General features: G+C 36.9%; 1 protein-coding gene across 3 annotated transcripts in view; it reads right to left on the bottom strand.

The window, feature by feature from the left end:
• The window catches only part of TMTC3 (transmembrane O-mannosyltransferase targeting cadherins 3), a 36,360-nt gene that overhangs the window by 17,929 nt on the left and 5,590 nt on the right, over positions 1 to 12,841 (bottom strand). Inside the window, exons 2-7 of one of the 3 annotated variants that reach the window (XM_072351999.1) lie at positions 10,323 to 10,428; positions 8,701 to 8,815; positions 7,899 to 8,115; positions 6,230 to 6,448; positions 1,442 to 1,541; positions 631 to 746 (exon numbers count right to left, since the gene is read on the bottom strand). In XM_072351999.1, coding sequence (XP_072208100.1) covers positions 631 to 746; positions 1,442 to 1,541; positions 6,230 to 6,448; positions 7,899 to 8,087 — 624 coding nt within the window. In that variant the 5' untranslated portion in view covers positions 8,088 to 8,115; positions 8,701 to 8,815; positions 10,323 to 10,428. The remainder of the gene's footprint in view (positions 1 to 630; positions 747 to 1,441; positions 1,542 to 6,229; positions 6,449 to 7,898; positions 8,116 to 8,700; positions 8,816 to 10,322; positions 10,429 to 12,841) is intronic. The other 2 variants (XM_072351989.1, XM_072352008.1) reach the window with 2 other exon arrangements.

The raw sequence follows: 12,841 nt of genomic DNA, 5'->3' as shown, positions 1-12,841 counted from the left end.
TATTTTTAAATGCTTATGAGTTGACTATTAAAAATCCAGTAATTCTTTCACTAAAGGAAAAACATGTTTCTCTTAAGAAAAGTTCATGTACGAACTTAGCAATGCTCAGCACAAAGTGTTTTAGATTAGAAACTGAAGTCAAAGCAACAAATTTCATTAAAGCAATACTGAATCAAATAAGACTACTCCAAAACATCTGGTTATTCATAAGAAATTCATGAAGAGCATCTACAGAATCTATGTTCTCTACTTAAAATCCTTTAGTTAAAGGATTTAAAAACCAAATCTCGATCTTCATGCACCTCAATACTTTAATCAAGACTGCTAGATAGTAGTCTTTGCAAATCTTAACTAAAACATGAGGTTTTCATAAAGACGCGATTCTTTCCTCAATTAATTTGGTAATATGTACATTTGCCACATAAAAGACAACTTAAAAGGCATATGAATCCTTCTCCATCAGGAATGCATTTTAAACATCAATTAAGTCAAAAAGAACATCTCAAAATTTTAGTGGAACTATAGAATTAGCTGGAGCTGACAAAATCAGTGATGAAATATTATGCCTCTAAGTGTTTGATCTCTTTTTCAGAACTTTTGAGAAGAATTAGAATTTCAACTGCATCTTACCCCTTGAGCAATAAATACTTCATAGACACAGCATATCCCCACCACTGTAATTCCTTGTTCTTTACAAAGTGTTGCAACAGCTACTAGAAACACAGTCAGTGCAATGGGAGTCCACACTGCAAATCAAGAAGACAATATTGAAAACATTTCATATTACAACACAAAAACTTAGTAAGTTAACCTGAGAGATGAAGACCAATTTCTTAAATGTTTGAACATGCTCTATAAATTTACTCAATGCATCAGCTGTTATCTAAAGAAACATTCCTAGTCTTATTCTATAGAAAATCATTTGCAAGTTACCAGTTCTAAAACTGCCTCCCTTAAACTGAAAAAAATAATTAAAAGGCAAAGGTTGGATCTTTTGATAAGAAAAAACAAAAAAAAAAAAACCAAACCTAACTCACAAGGATAACTTCAAATGCATGTTTTAAAGGCAATCATAAATTTTCACAGGGTCAAACTGACTTTGGAAAAGAGATAAGCCTCCTACATCTCTACTGAAACTCTGCAGCTTACTTGGGACCAATTGAAGCATCTCAGAATACTTCCACCTGCATTCAATGGAGTTACTACAAGAATCTTTCTGTCATTAGAGAACTGAAGGATTAACAAAACATTTTTAAAACCACTTTAGTCTTTAAGAAAATAAAAAGCAATTTGTGACTGAAAGTACTGCTACAGGGACACTACAGAACTGATGGTTTTGGGGACATTCTTTGATATTTGCTGAATAACCAGCATATCTACACTGCCATTTTAAGAGCTCTTTAATACAGAAATTAAGTTACACGTATTTGAAAGTTATTACCTATGGTATTATCTGGTCCTTTAGATTTAGTGTATGATAAAAACGCAGCTAGAAAAAAGATAGATGATAAAAGCTCTGCTCTGCCCACAACTCCAGTTACCTGAAAGAGAAAGAAGAAAAAAACAAGCAAGTTCTAGTTGGCTTCTAAAACTTCTAGAATTAAGACTAGTGCAAGCCAATGTTATTAGGATATGAACAAACACAATCTGTAAACTAGCAGTAAAGTCTAATGAAAGCAAGACTCCCTTCAGTTCAATCATTGCTAAAAACAAACACACTATGATAAAGGTGTCCGTCAGACACCTGATGTGCTTATACGTACCAGCATAAATGAGGTAACTGAAAAATACTATATTGTCTTACCTTCAGTAACACAAGCCACAAATAGCATTTGAGGCAGAATTTGAGTAGAATCATGATTTTATTTGAAGTCATTTTTCCTCAATAAAATTTGCAAGAAAGACCTTGTCGTGTTCACTTACATACACACTCTGCCAACAGTGGCATATAGCAACTACAATTGTTATTTTTATCCATGCTTTTTAAAACTGACTTAATGGAGAGGAATCTGAAAGAAGCACTCACCTAACTGGTGCTATGGCAGCTCTAATCTGAGCAGTCAAAAGTTATCCATACACTGATGGTAAACTGAGCAACAAAGTTAAAGAATGGCTCAGGCATTACTACAGGTTTGACAATTTTCTGAATGATAATTTTGCTGGCAATATTAACATTACAGGTACTGCCCTCTCTGGGTAGTTGGACATAGAGAAAAGGATTCTGTGAAAATGTGGAGAAGCACTATATTAGTATCTACTGTAGTATCCACTGTCCTAACTATAGTATCATTTAGGACTGCCTGTAATGTGCCTGATCACACTTGGGTTCTTTTTGAGCAAACTAGTTGAAAGCAGCATACAATACCAAAGTAGACAGTCAAATTTGGCTATAAAAACCTCAAAGCTCACCATTTAATCATGATGATGCTCAAATGTGACTCTCAGTCATCCAGACTGTGCTAGAAAATTTTAATAGCTACGTACATTCCTGGTCAAGCATGATTGATCCAGTACAGTACTAAAGAGAAAGTAATTCAATATCCAAGGTCGTGGTGTTAAAAAAAAGAAACAAAAATTCAAAACAGAATTTGAAATCATTTGCTGTTGTTCACTGAAACATTCACAGTCACAAATCATATTTCAAAACTGATATGGGATTAGCAACTGTGTTAACATTTTGGATAGCACGATGGTGCTTGTTTCAAAACTGTCTGGTCTCAGATCTTTCAAAGACTCCCAGTCTGCACCACAAAATTGTCCAGCATGAAGCAGAATTTAGATCTGTTGAAGGAGATCACAGATAAAGCAAGTGTGCTGGTGTGCCTCCATAATCCTGAGTCAACAAAAGAGAGACTATTTCTGAATACAAAGGTGACTTACGAAGAGAAGACTTCAGCATTTACAAGGTTAATTTACATCCCTTGAGCTCAATGGGTGGCCAGAATGCTTCTGGCCTGAACAGTAGCAAGCTAGGTAGAATGTCTGAACTTGAACTCCAGAGTCAAGTACAAGTGAGACAGATGACATTTTTCAACCATTTTTCCTCAGAGAATGATATATTGCCTTCTCTCAACAGCCCATTTTCTCTCTGAAGAAGAATTTTTTTTTTATTTTTTTTTTTTCCCCTCTATTTATGCTGTTCCATTAGATTTTCCAAGACAAATCCCTTTGTCAACAGACAGGTAAAGGTTTGACATTTGCATGTATTATATCTCCCATTCCACACTCTTTTGTAAAATAATGAGACTAAACTGAAGGAATTCATTTCAGATACATTTTGAATATTAAAAGAAACAAGAAGTGCCATCAAATGATATGAAAACTAGTAATGCAAGCTTTCTAGAGTTCTTACTAAAGTCTAAATATGTCAATTGACACTCAAGTTCAAGATTCTAAAACATGGTCAGTTATAACCTCATTTCTTTATGCACATGCACAAACTACAACTATCAAATACAAGAATCTTTTCTTAGCTGCACATTACATGGCATTCTCCATGCAAACGCTATAAAGAATAATATATACTATGTCTCAAAATCAGAATGCTTAAATTTAAATATGGGGAGGAAGAAATTATTTTTCTGTTGAGTACCTACATACAACAGCAGTGGAATCTCAAGAGTATATAATGGTTTTAAGTACAGCACGAAGTTGTAGTAAATGTGTGGTCTTAAAGTGCCCTCGTGTGGCTAATATCAAATACTGCACACATTACTACATTATTTTGCTTCAACAGCACTTTATAGCTTTGTAACACATTGCCTTACAGAATAAGCTTTCATGGTTTCACAGGCTTCATGCAACTCTTTGGTAATTCTATTGCAAGGTATTTAAAGCAATTAACTGTGTTACCATTATCTCATAATGTGCCAGTTCAAGAAAGACAAGCAGTAATGGATTCACAGAATCATAAGATGAATAAAGTGAAGTATTTATTACTCAAATACAAATCAGTAATCCAAGTCACTAGCAACTTGTTATTGCTCCTATAAACATGCTATCACATCTACTATAAATAAGAAAAGCCAAACTTTGAAACTTAAAGAAAACAGAAAAGCAAGCAGAAGTAACAAATTATTTAACTCTTGCTCTCCCCAGGAATTTGTTTTTTTAGAAATTTAACTTTTGCAATTTTAAACATTCCATTATTTTCTTAAAGAAAGGACATAACAGTAGCTCAGATAACAGCCAATCATAAACACTATGACCTTATTTCCTGTAAAGATTTGCTCAAAATACATAGATGTAGTTTTCTGAATTTCTGTGGAGTTTGACTTAACAAGAAACAAAGACTAGAACTCTGGGTGAACACATCCAAAAGAGGAATCTGTACTCGAAAATGGAAAGCTTTATCCAACAGGGCCAAGAAAAGATCTCCTCATTACTTCTATGCTGTAATTAATAGTTACAGGATTATTATCTTCATGAGAAGATGATTTGGTCACAACAACTCAAGGCTTGGTCACAAGAGCCCCAAGCAACCCTACAGGCTTGGGAAGGTGTGGCTGGAAAGCTGCCTGACGGAAAGGGACCTTGGTGTGCTGATGGACAGTTGGCTGAATATGAGCCAGCAGTGTGCCCAGGCAGCCAAGAGGGCCAATGGCATCCTGGCTTGTATCAAGAACGGTGTGGTGAGCAGGACTAGGGAAGTCATCCTGCCCCTGTACTTGGCATTGGTGAGGCCTCACCTCGAGTACTGTGTTCAGTTTTGGGCACCTCAGCACAGGAAAGACATGGAGGTACTGGAGCAGGTCCAGAGAAGGACAACGAGGCTCGTGTAGGGCTTGGAGAATCAGCCCTACGAGGAGAGGCTAAGGAAGCTGGGGCTGTTTAGTCTGGGGAAAAGGAGGCTGAGGGGAGACCTTGTCGCCCTCTTCCAGTACCTGAAAGGTTCTTACAGTGAGAGTGGGGCAGGTCTCTTCTCACTAGTGACATGTGACAGGACGAGGGGAAATGGCCTCAAGATGCACCAGGGCAAGTTTAGGTTGGATGTTAGGAAGAACTTCTTTACAGAAAGGGTAGTCAAGTACTGGAATAGGCTCCCCAGGGAGGTGGTTGAATCGCCATCCCTGGATGTGTTTAAGAGCCGTTTGGATGTGATGCTCAGGGATATGATTTAGCAGAGGGTTGTTAGAGTTAGGGTACTATGGTTAGGCTGCGGTTGGACTTGATGATCTTCAAGGTCTTTTCCAACCTGGGTGATTCTATGAGATATTCACTTCTCACCAAAAAGCAAAGCCACAAAGCACAAGTTTCCATCCTTTTGCTCCAGAGAAATTCATTCAAGAAGTACAGGCTGTCCAACCTGGAACCCAAAATGCACCTTTGATTGGTGACGGGTGAACAGCTGGACTTGATGATCTTGGAGGTCATTTCCAACCTGAACAATTCTATGCTTCTAATATTTTCCATTTTCTGAAAATTATGTAACAACATGAGAGGAGAAAGACTCTTTGAATAAGCTTTGCAACGAATGTGAAGTGAAATCCAGACAAGCCAACCCACATGATATGGAAGGAACAGCAGAAAATTCTACAGATCTCCTTTATCATGGTTTCTCCTGGAAACTCAATGAATCACAGGATGATTTACTTCAAAATATTGCTAGAAGATTGGTTAAACATGAAATAGCATATAATCAGGTAGTTTGTATAAATACTGCTTTCCACAGCAGAGAAAAACATCTAGAGGGTAGAAAGGTAAATAAGAGAGGCATATGTATTTCTTTGTTCTGATGTTGGTTCAAACAAAGATAAATGTAGTATAGCAGTAACAACACAAGCAAGAGTCTTATTAGCAGGATATACTGGCATAAAAAAGGTAGACAGAACAGGTTCTGTGATTAGCTGTAAGTAACTGCTTAGCAAATGAATTGATGAAAATGAATTGAGAGGTACTGATAGTAGTTGAAAAGAGCTAGATGAAACATCACAAAACACAAATACTATGCGAGATAAAGCAGTCATCATAAAAGTGAAATGCTCACAGAAGAGACTAAAAGCTAAATGAATGTTTCTTCTTTCTCAGTAGCTGCAAGGAATGTCAAACAAATCAGAGCATTAAAGTTGGTCATCTCCATCACAATTCACAAATAGCTGAGTAAAAAGTACATAGAAAAAATAAAAAGACACACTTTGGATTTACCATATACAACCATTTACATGAAATATAACATCTAAGCTTAAAAAATGCAGTTTGAACAAATTAAGCACATAACAGGTTTACCTACCGCTTCAGTATGTATTGGGTGCACTGCAAAGAGAAGGGATGCAACTATGCTGCTCTGGTTGTCCAGGAAAAGTTTGCAGACTTTTAGGAAGACTACACAAACCACCCCATGAAAGATGAGATTTAGGAAGTGGTAAGAAACTGCATTTAACTCGCTGAACAAGTAGTTTAAGCGAAATGTGAGAACTGTGAGGGGTCGATAAGATTTATGACTCCGTTCCTGAAATGAAACAAAAAATCAGTCACCACCACCTTGTAACAGTACATTTATTCTAAAATATCTCTTTAAAAACCTGTGCCTTCAAGATTTCCCCCCACTATTCTGACATCTACCTTAAGAATAAAGACATGAAAATCAGTTATACTAACAATGAAGTAGAGTGAATGAAATGAAAACTAAATAGAAAATACAGCTGTTGAAACAGAGAAGTTAACTCTAATTATTTTTTCCATCTTCCCCACAGTTTTAATGTATTATTCAAGCACTCTGATTAATCTCACATTTCATATTTTAGAAAATAAAAATTCTGATGCACTCAGATAAATGCATTACCTACATATTCTTAATATGTGTAGCAGTCAGTGTGCCCATGTTACCCTCTCTATAAGCTTTTTTAAAACCCTAACACTCTCCTTTTGTGTTGGAAGAGAAAAAATAAACTATATTTCAGCCTACAACTTACAGATCTTTTGCTGATTATGCCTGTACAATAAAGACTAAAAAAATCAAAGAAAAAATGAGAGATGAAAAGGGAAGAAACTGCACATAAATATGAAAAGTACTGAAACTGGACAAGATATGGAAAATGATGACCATTCAAATTAATCTGAGTTTTCTCAAGTTTTATCTGACTTTTGTTTGCTTTCTAAGTGTAAAATCAGAATTGGAGTTTAGGAACCCCATGTACTCTGAACGACAACAGGACCACAGGGTGTCTGAAAAGGTCTGGAAACTTTTCTTATACAAAAATTACATATAAAGGTCTATTTGTAAATCCAGCAATTAGTATTTCACAATAAACTTGATGTATATTGCAGATATAAAAGGTGAAGATTACAAGGCAGAATGCCTTTTAGGCAAAACACCCATGATGATTTTTTTTTTTCTCCTTCATTTGTTCATCAATGGAACCACATGTGACTTTCTAAATTTTATGTAAACCCTTCAGCTGCTGTTTAATTATATTTATTGACAACATTAATGCCAGTGCAGCTTTTCAAATAAAAACACAGTGACTCAAAATAGGCTACTAACCAAAAACTCTTAATTCATATCAACATGATTACTTGAATGAACTTAATAGATTAAACCCCTGTTCTCCAAATCCTAGATTTGCTGTTTTAGTGTTATCTTCCCTTCCAGACAGACATTAGAAATAAAACCTATTCTAAGTCAGCATATATGTGAGAGAAGGGAAAATAGTCAGATTTGCTAATTTCTGTATTAAAATTAGGTAAAATAAAATCTTTAAGTATTTTCTTATGAGCAGTTTTACTGAACAAAAGGAAAAATACAAGTGACATCTACTCATAAACTGATAGTTCAAAATACAGACATCATCAAATTCCATCCAACTGTTCTGTTTAAACCACACTAGGGAAACACAGTGCAAAAATTGTCTGCATTTTTTTTCTCCCCATTTCCTCAAAGAGTTCCACAAACGGTGTACCTCGGACATCGGAGTCCCCCAGAAGTCATTCTGAAACAGATTTTTTAATGGTGTAGAAGGGTGCAAATCTTTGTTGTCCAAGATTGCTGAAACATCATCAAAAACAAAGCCACAAAAGAGACTGTTCCAGTAGCAGGCTGCCACCACACCAACTATTAAAGCTGCTTCCTTCAGGCTTATTTCAGCCATCTTCTCTAAGAGCTTTCATGGACAAAAGCTGCAATATATACACAGATAAATGGGTAATTTCACTGACAAAACACTATACTTGATAAAGTCAAATTAATACTTTCAATATTTTCTAAGTTAACAATGCTATATAACTAAAAAAACACTAACAGATTTTATTTTTTTTCCCTCAAGTCTTATTTTACATTTTACATAATTCAGCGTTTAAGATAAATATTTTCATTAAAGAGTGCCACCACCTAAAAAGCCCTCAACATTGATACTTCTGCATTTCACATTGTACTAATAAGACCTAAAACTGGAGATGACTTGTGATGCAATTTGCAGCACAAAGCTGTGCAAGTGAAGCGAATACTGCAAGCTGGAGAACCGAAAATTGTGTGCCCTAAAACCCTGAGTAAATTAACATGCTGATGCTCACATTATCAAAAGGGCAAACAATGTGTTAATGGTATGCATTTTTTAGCTTAAAAGGTTTTTCTAACAAAACATTTCAAATGCAATTAAAAACAGATATTGCAAACATTCTTAAGAACAGGAAACCTGTAGAGTGTAATAAAAAAAGGCATTCAAAAACTGGTACAGAGTAACAGTAATAATAAGTTAAACATACCATTGAAGATCTCACTTAGCTCTTTTTCATATTCTGTAGAAGCTCAAATAAAAGTCATTTTTTCCTCAACTGTGCCAACTTCTCTGATTTCAACGAATGTTCATGAGTGCTCTGCCTTAAGGAAAAATAGCATGTAATAAAAACATTAGAAATTAATCTTATATTACTTAATCTTGCATAAACTTCCTAATCCCTTGAAATTATTAAACAGCAATATTATGACTATTTCATACATAATATATAGGTGGCCGGGTCAACAGTTGAACTTGTTAACATCAGGTTGTTTGAAAACAATAGTCTTGGACATAGCAACCATAAAATGATAGATCTCTGTTCTTGGTGAAGTCAGAAGAGGGGATCAGCAAAACTGCTAAAGTGGACTTCTAGAGGGCAGACACTGGGTGGGAGAATCCCTTTGGAGACACTACTACCAATGGGTTCCAGAAAGGTTGGACATCCCTCAAGAAGGAAATCTTACAGGTGCAAGTGCAGGCCGTCCCTGTGTCCTGTAACACAAGAAAGCATGAAAGAAGACTGCCTGACTTAACAGAGAGCTTTTGGTGAGACTCCAGGAAAAAAAAGTTTACCATCTTTGAAAGGAGTAGGCAACTTGAGAATACAAGAATGCTACAAGGATATGCAGAGGGAAAATTAGAACTTATTCTTGCCACAATTGTAAAAGGTAAACAAAAGTGTTGTTACGAATACATTAAGGAGGGCCACAGAGAATCTCCACCCTTTACTGGCTGCAGTAGGGAAGACTGCCACTAAGGATGAAGGTGAGGTACTCTACGCCTTATTTGTTTCTGACTTTGACAATAAGAACAGTTATCCTCAAGGTACTCAGCTCCCTGAGCTGGAAGACAGAGATGGGGAGCAAAATAAAATCTCCACAATTTGGGAGGAAACTGTTAGCAAGTCCACAGGGACAGATGAGATCCACTTGAGGGTTCTGAGGGAGCTGGCAAAAGTGATTGCTAAGCCACCTTTTGTCACCCATCAGCGGTTTTGGTGAAACAGGGAGGTTCCAGATGACCAGAGATCTGCCAATGTGATGCCCGTTCACAAGAAGGGTTGGAAGGAGAGGATCTGGGCAACAACAGGCTTGACTGCTTAATCACAGTATCAGAGAAGGAATGGATCATCTTGAACGTGATCACACAGCACGTGCAAGACAACCAGGGGATCACACCTATCCAGTATGGTCTCATAAAAGGTAGGTCCTGTTTGATCAACCTGATCTCCCTCTATAATTGAGTGATCTGCCTAGATGAGAAAAAGGCTGTGGATGTAGTCTAGATATCTAGACTTCAGCAAAGCCTTTTGATAGCATTTCCCAAAGTATTCTCCTGAAGAAGCTGGCAGCTCATGACTGGGACAGGTGAACTCTTCACTGGTTAAAAAACTGGCTGGATGGCGGGCCCAGAGAATAATTGTGAATGGCAGTATACACATAGGCCTACATTTCTGAAATATGATGTTTCAAAAATTAAGGGAAAAATACTGCAATGCAGAATCAACATTAAGAATTATTTAAATTCATCATTTAAGAAAATGCATCTCTAGGTGAGCTGTTTTTAGTGACCTGAGACTTCTTTATGTATTAAGAAATCTAAGTTTACCTTTTGTTTGGAGCAGTGAGCCTTTGTAGATACTGCTGTGAGTCTCAGAGTCAAACTGAGTTAATTCTTAAACATTCTTACTTCAGAAACATATACTGCTACGCAACTGTGAAGAAAATGAGATAGATTCTTAAGCAACCTCTGCCTAAAGGAATGAGTTTATCCAATCAACTGCGAGCTCAACTGCTTTTTGAAGGTTTTCACTTTTCTGAACACAGAATCTATGTTAACACAACTACTTTACTCACACCTTAATCCTAGGCAATTCTGGTGCTTTTAAAAGCCTTCACTTTTGTTCTGAACTTCTATTATCTTTTCCATCCAGAACTCACTCTAATTTTACACCACTACCACTTGCATAAAGCATAACTGTGGAAAAGGTGTTTTTGAGGTCTTTTAGTTCAGCATGACAAGGAAAGAAAGATTCCACATCAAAAACAGTACTTTTATCTACTCTACAATTGGGCCCATCACCAAACTGAATACTCAACGAGTTGAAAATGCAAGATTAAAACTGAGGAAGGCTTATGAAAGTTCAACTGTACTTATAAGTCAGGCAAAAGCACGTCTGCCATTAATCTCAGAAGAAAATAGTAATGACTATCTGGCAGCCAACACTCTCCATGCTAATTAATCTGTTGCCATTTGACATTGGAAAGTAAGAAGCCATATAAGGAGTACACATGACAAAGAAACTCATGGATAGCAGATGTGCACGATGTTGCTGAATCCCTGATATGACTGGGCTGCTCTAGTGATTCATGGTGAGTGGATACCTTCCCTTTCTCACTGAACAGGCATGTTGAAATCTGGAAGCAACCCAAGTACGGTCTTGCAAGTGACAGCATTTCACCACTTTTAGTGATGGATGTATTGATAAAAATCTGTAAAACATGCTGCTCAGCAACTTGTTTGTTAACAAAGGCTTGCTGTGAGGGAGAGTAGCCTGGTTTCAGTTGGGATAGCACTGGTTTTCTTCCTAGTAGCTGATACGGTGCTGTGTTTTGGATTCAGGATAAGAATAACACTGAGGGAACTAGCAAACTGACATTTCAGTCATTGCTGAGCAGCGCTTACACTAAGTCACATTTCAGCTTATCATGCCACCCTGACAGCTAAGAGCAGATGGGAAGGGTTGAGTTGGGGCATAAGGAGCTAGAAGGGGATGGAAACAGAACAACTGACCCTAACCAGCCAAAGGGATGTCCCATACCGTATCCTGTTGAAAAATAAAACTGGGGAAGCTTGCTCAGGGGGAAGCTGCTGCTTCTTGAAAACTAGCTGGACATCGGTCAGCTGACAGGAGTGTCCAACCTTTTGGCTTGCCTGGGACACATTGAGCAAATAGGAATTATCTTGGGCAGCACACACAAAGGTTGCTTCAAAAGTAATGCCTCCTACGCATTTTCATGAAAACTACAAAAGATATAAAGAGTATTGTAGTAGGCGACTGCAGGCACCTGGTTGTATGGGATAGTTCTCCCTATTGCCCCTATATGCATATGCTTGCTTGAATATGGAGCTATGCTTAGAACAAGGTCAGTATGACCTTGAAGAAGTAGTAAACAAGTTTTGGGGAGCTGATCAAGAAATAGAACAATGGAGAAAAGATCATTAAGGAGATTGCTGATGTGGCATGCTGCTTGAGCCCCCCAATCAGTATATAGGAGATTATATCTCAGACCAATTGGGGATTGATGAATGTACTAGGGGACTATAATAGATATGTTACTACAATAAACGGCCTTTTGCTGCTCACCACATTGGTGTACGCCTGCAGTTATTGACCCTGACCAAGCGGTTGGTCAGACATGTAAGGGTTAACACACAGGCCTGAAGAACCAGATGAAACAAAAGAGCGCGAAAACACTACTTGATAGAGCAAAATCATATCTACAAAACACTATCTTCAACATAGTCACCACCATTAACTAAGCATTCTTCTCAGCTATGAACTCATAAAACTGCACCACTGGAGGTGATCCACTGCTGCTGTAGTGACAGCATGTTAAAAGAATGTGAAATACGTTTTCTCGTTCATGAAATACAATGAGTTTCAACAACCAGATTTGCTGTATTCAATAAGAAATAGAAAAAAGTGTATTATAGTTTTTTAATGTATTCCTTTAGGACCTTCATGAGTTTTTAGGCAACAATCCAGTGGCTAAGATTTACTTATTCACATCTACACAAAGGCAGAACTATAAATCATAGTTATATAAAAACTATAAATTAGAAAAAAAAAAAAGAAGATTACAATTAAGAATAATTAATTATCCATTTCTTCTTCATTCACACCTACCTTCTAACTTTAACTACTATTGTAATGTACATAAGTTGCTCAAAAAGTAATGCCTCCTATTTGTTTTCATGGAAACTACAATACAGAAAGCACAACAACACTCTTTGATAGAGCAAATGCTAGCTACAAAACACTATTTTTTCAAGATGGCCACCAGTATTAGCTACACATTTTCATCAGCAGTGAACAAGAATCTACATGCCAAACTTGTAAAAAG

This window comes from Excalfactoria chinensis, chromosome 1, assembly GCF_039878825.1.
Source record: "Excalfactoria chinensis isolate bCotChi1 chromosome 1, bCotChi1.hap2, whole genome shotgun sequence".
Classification (NCBI taxonomy): domain Eukaryota; kingdom Metazoa; phylum Chordata; class Aves; order Galliformes; family Phasianidae; genus Excalfactoria; species Excalfactoria chinensis.
This window is presented reverse-complemented; position numbering and strand designations above follow the sequence as displayed.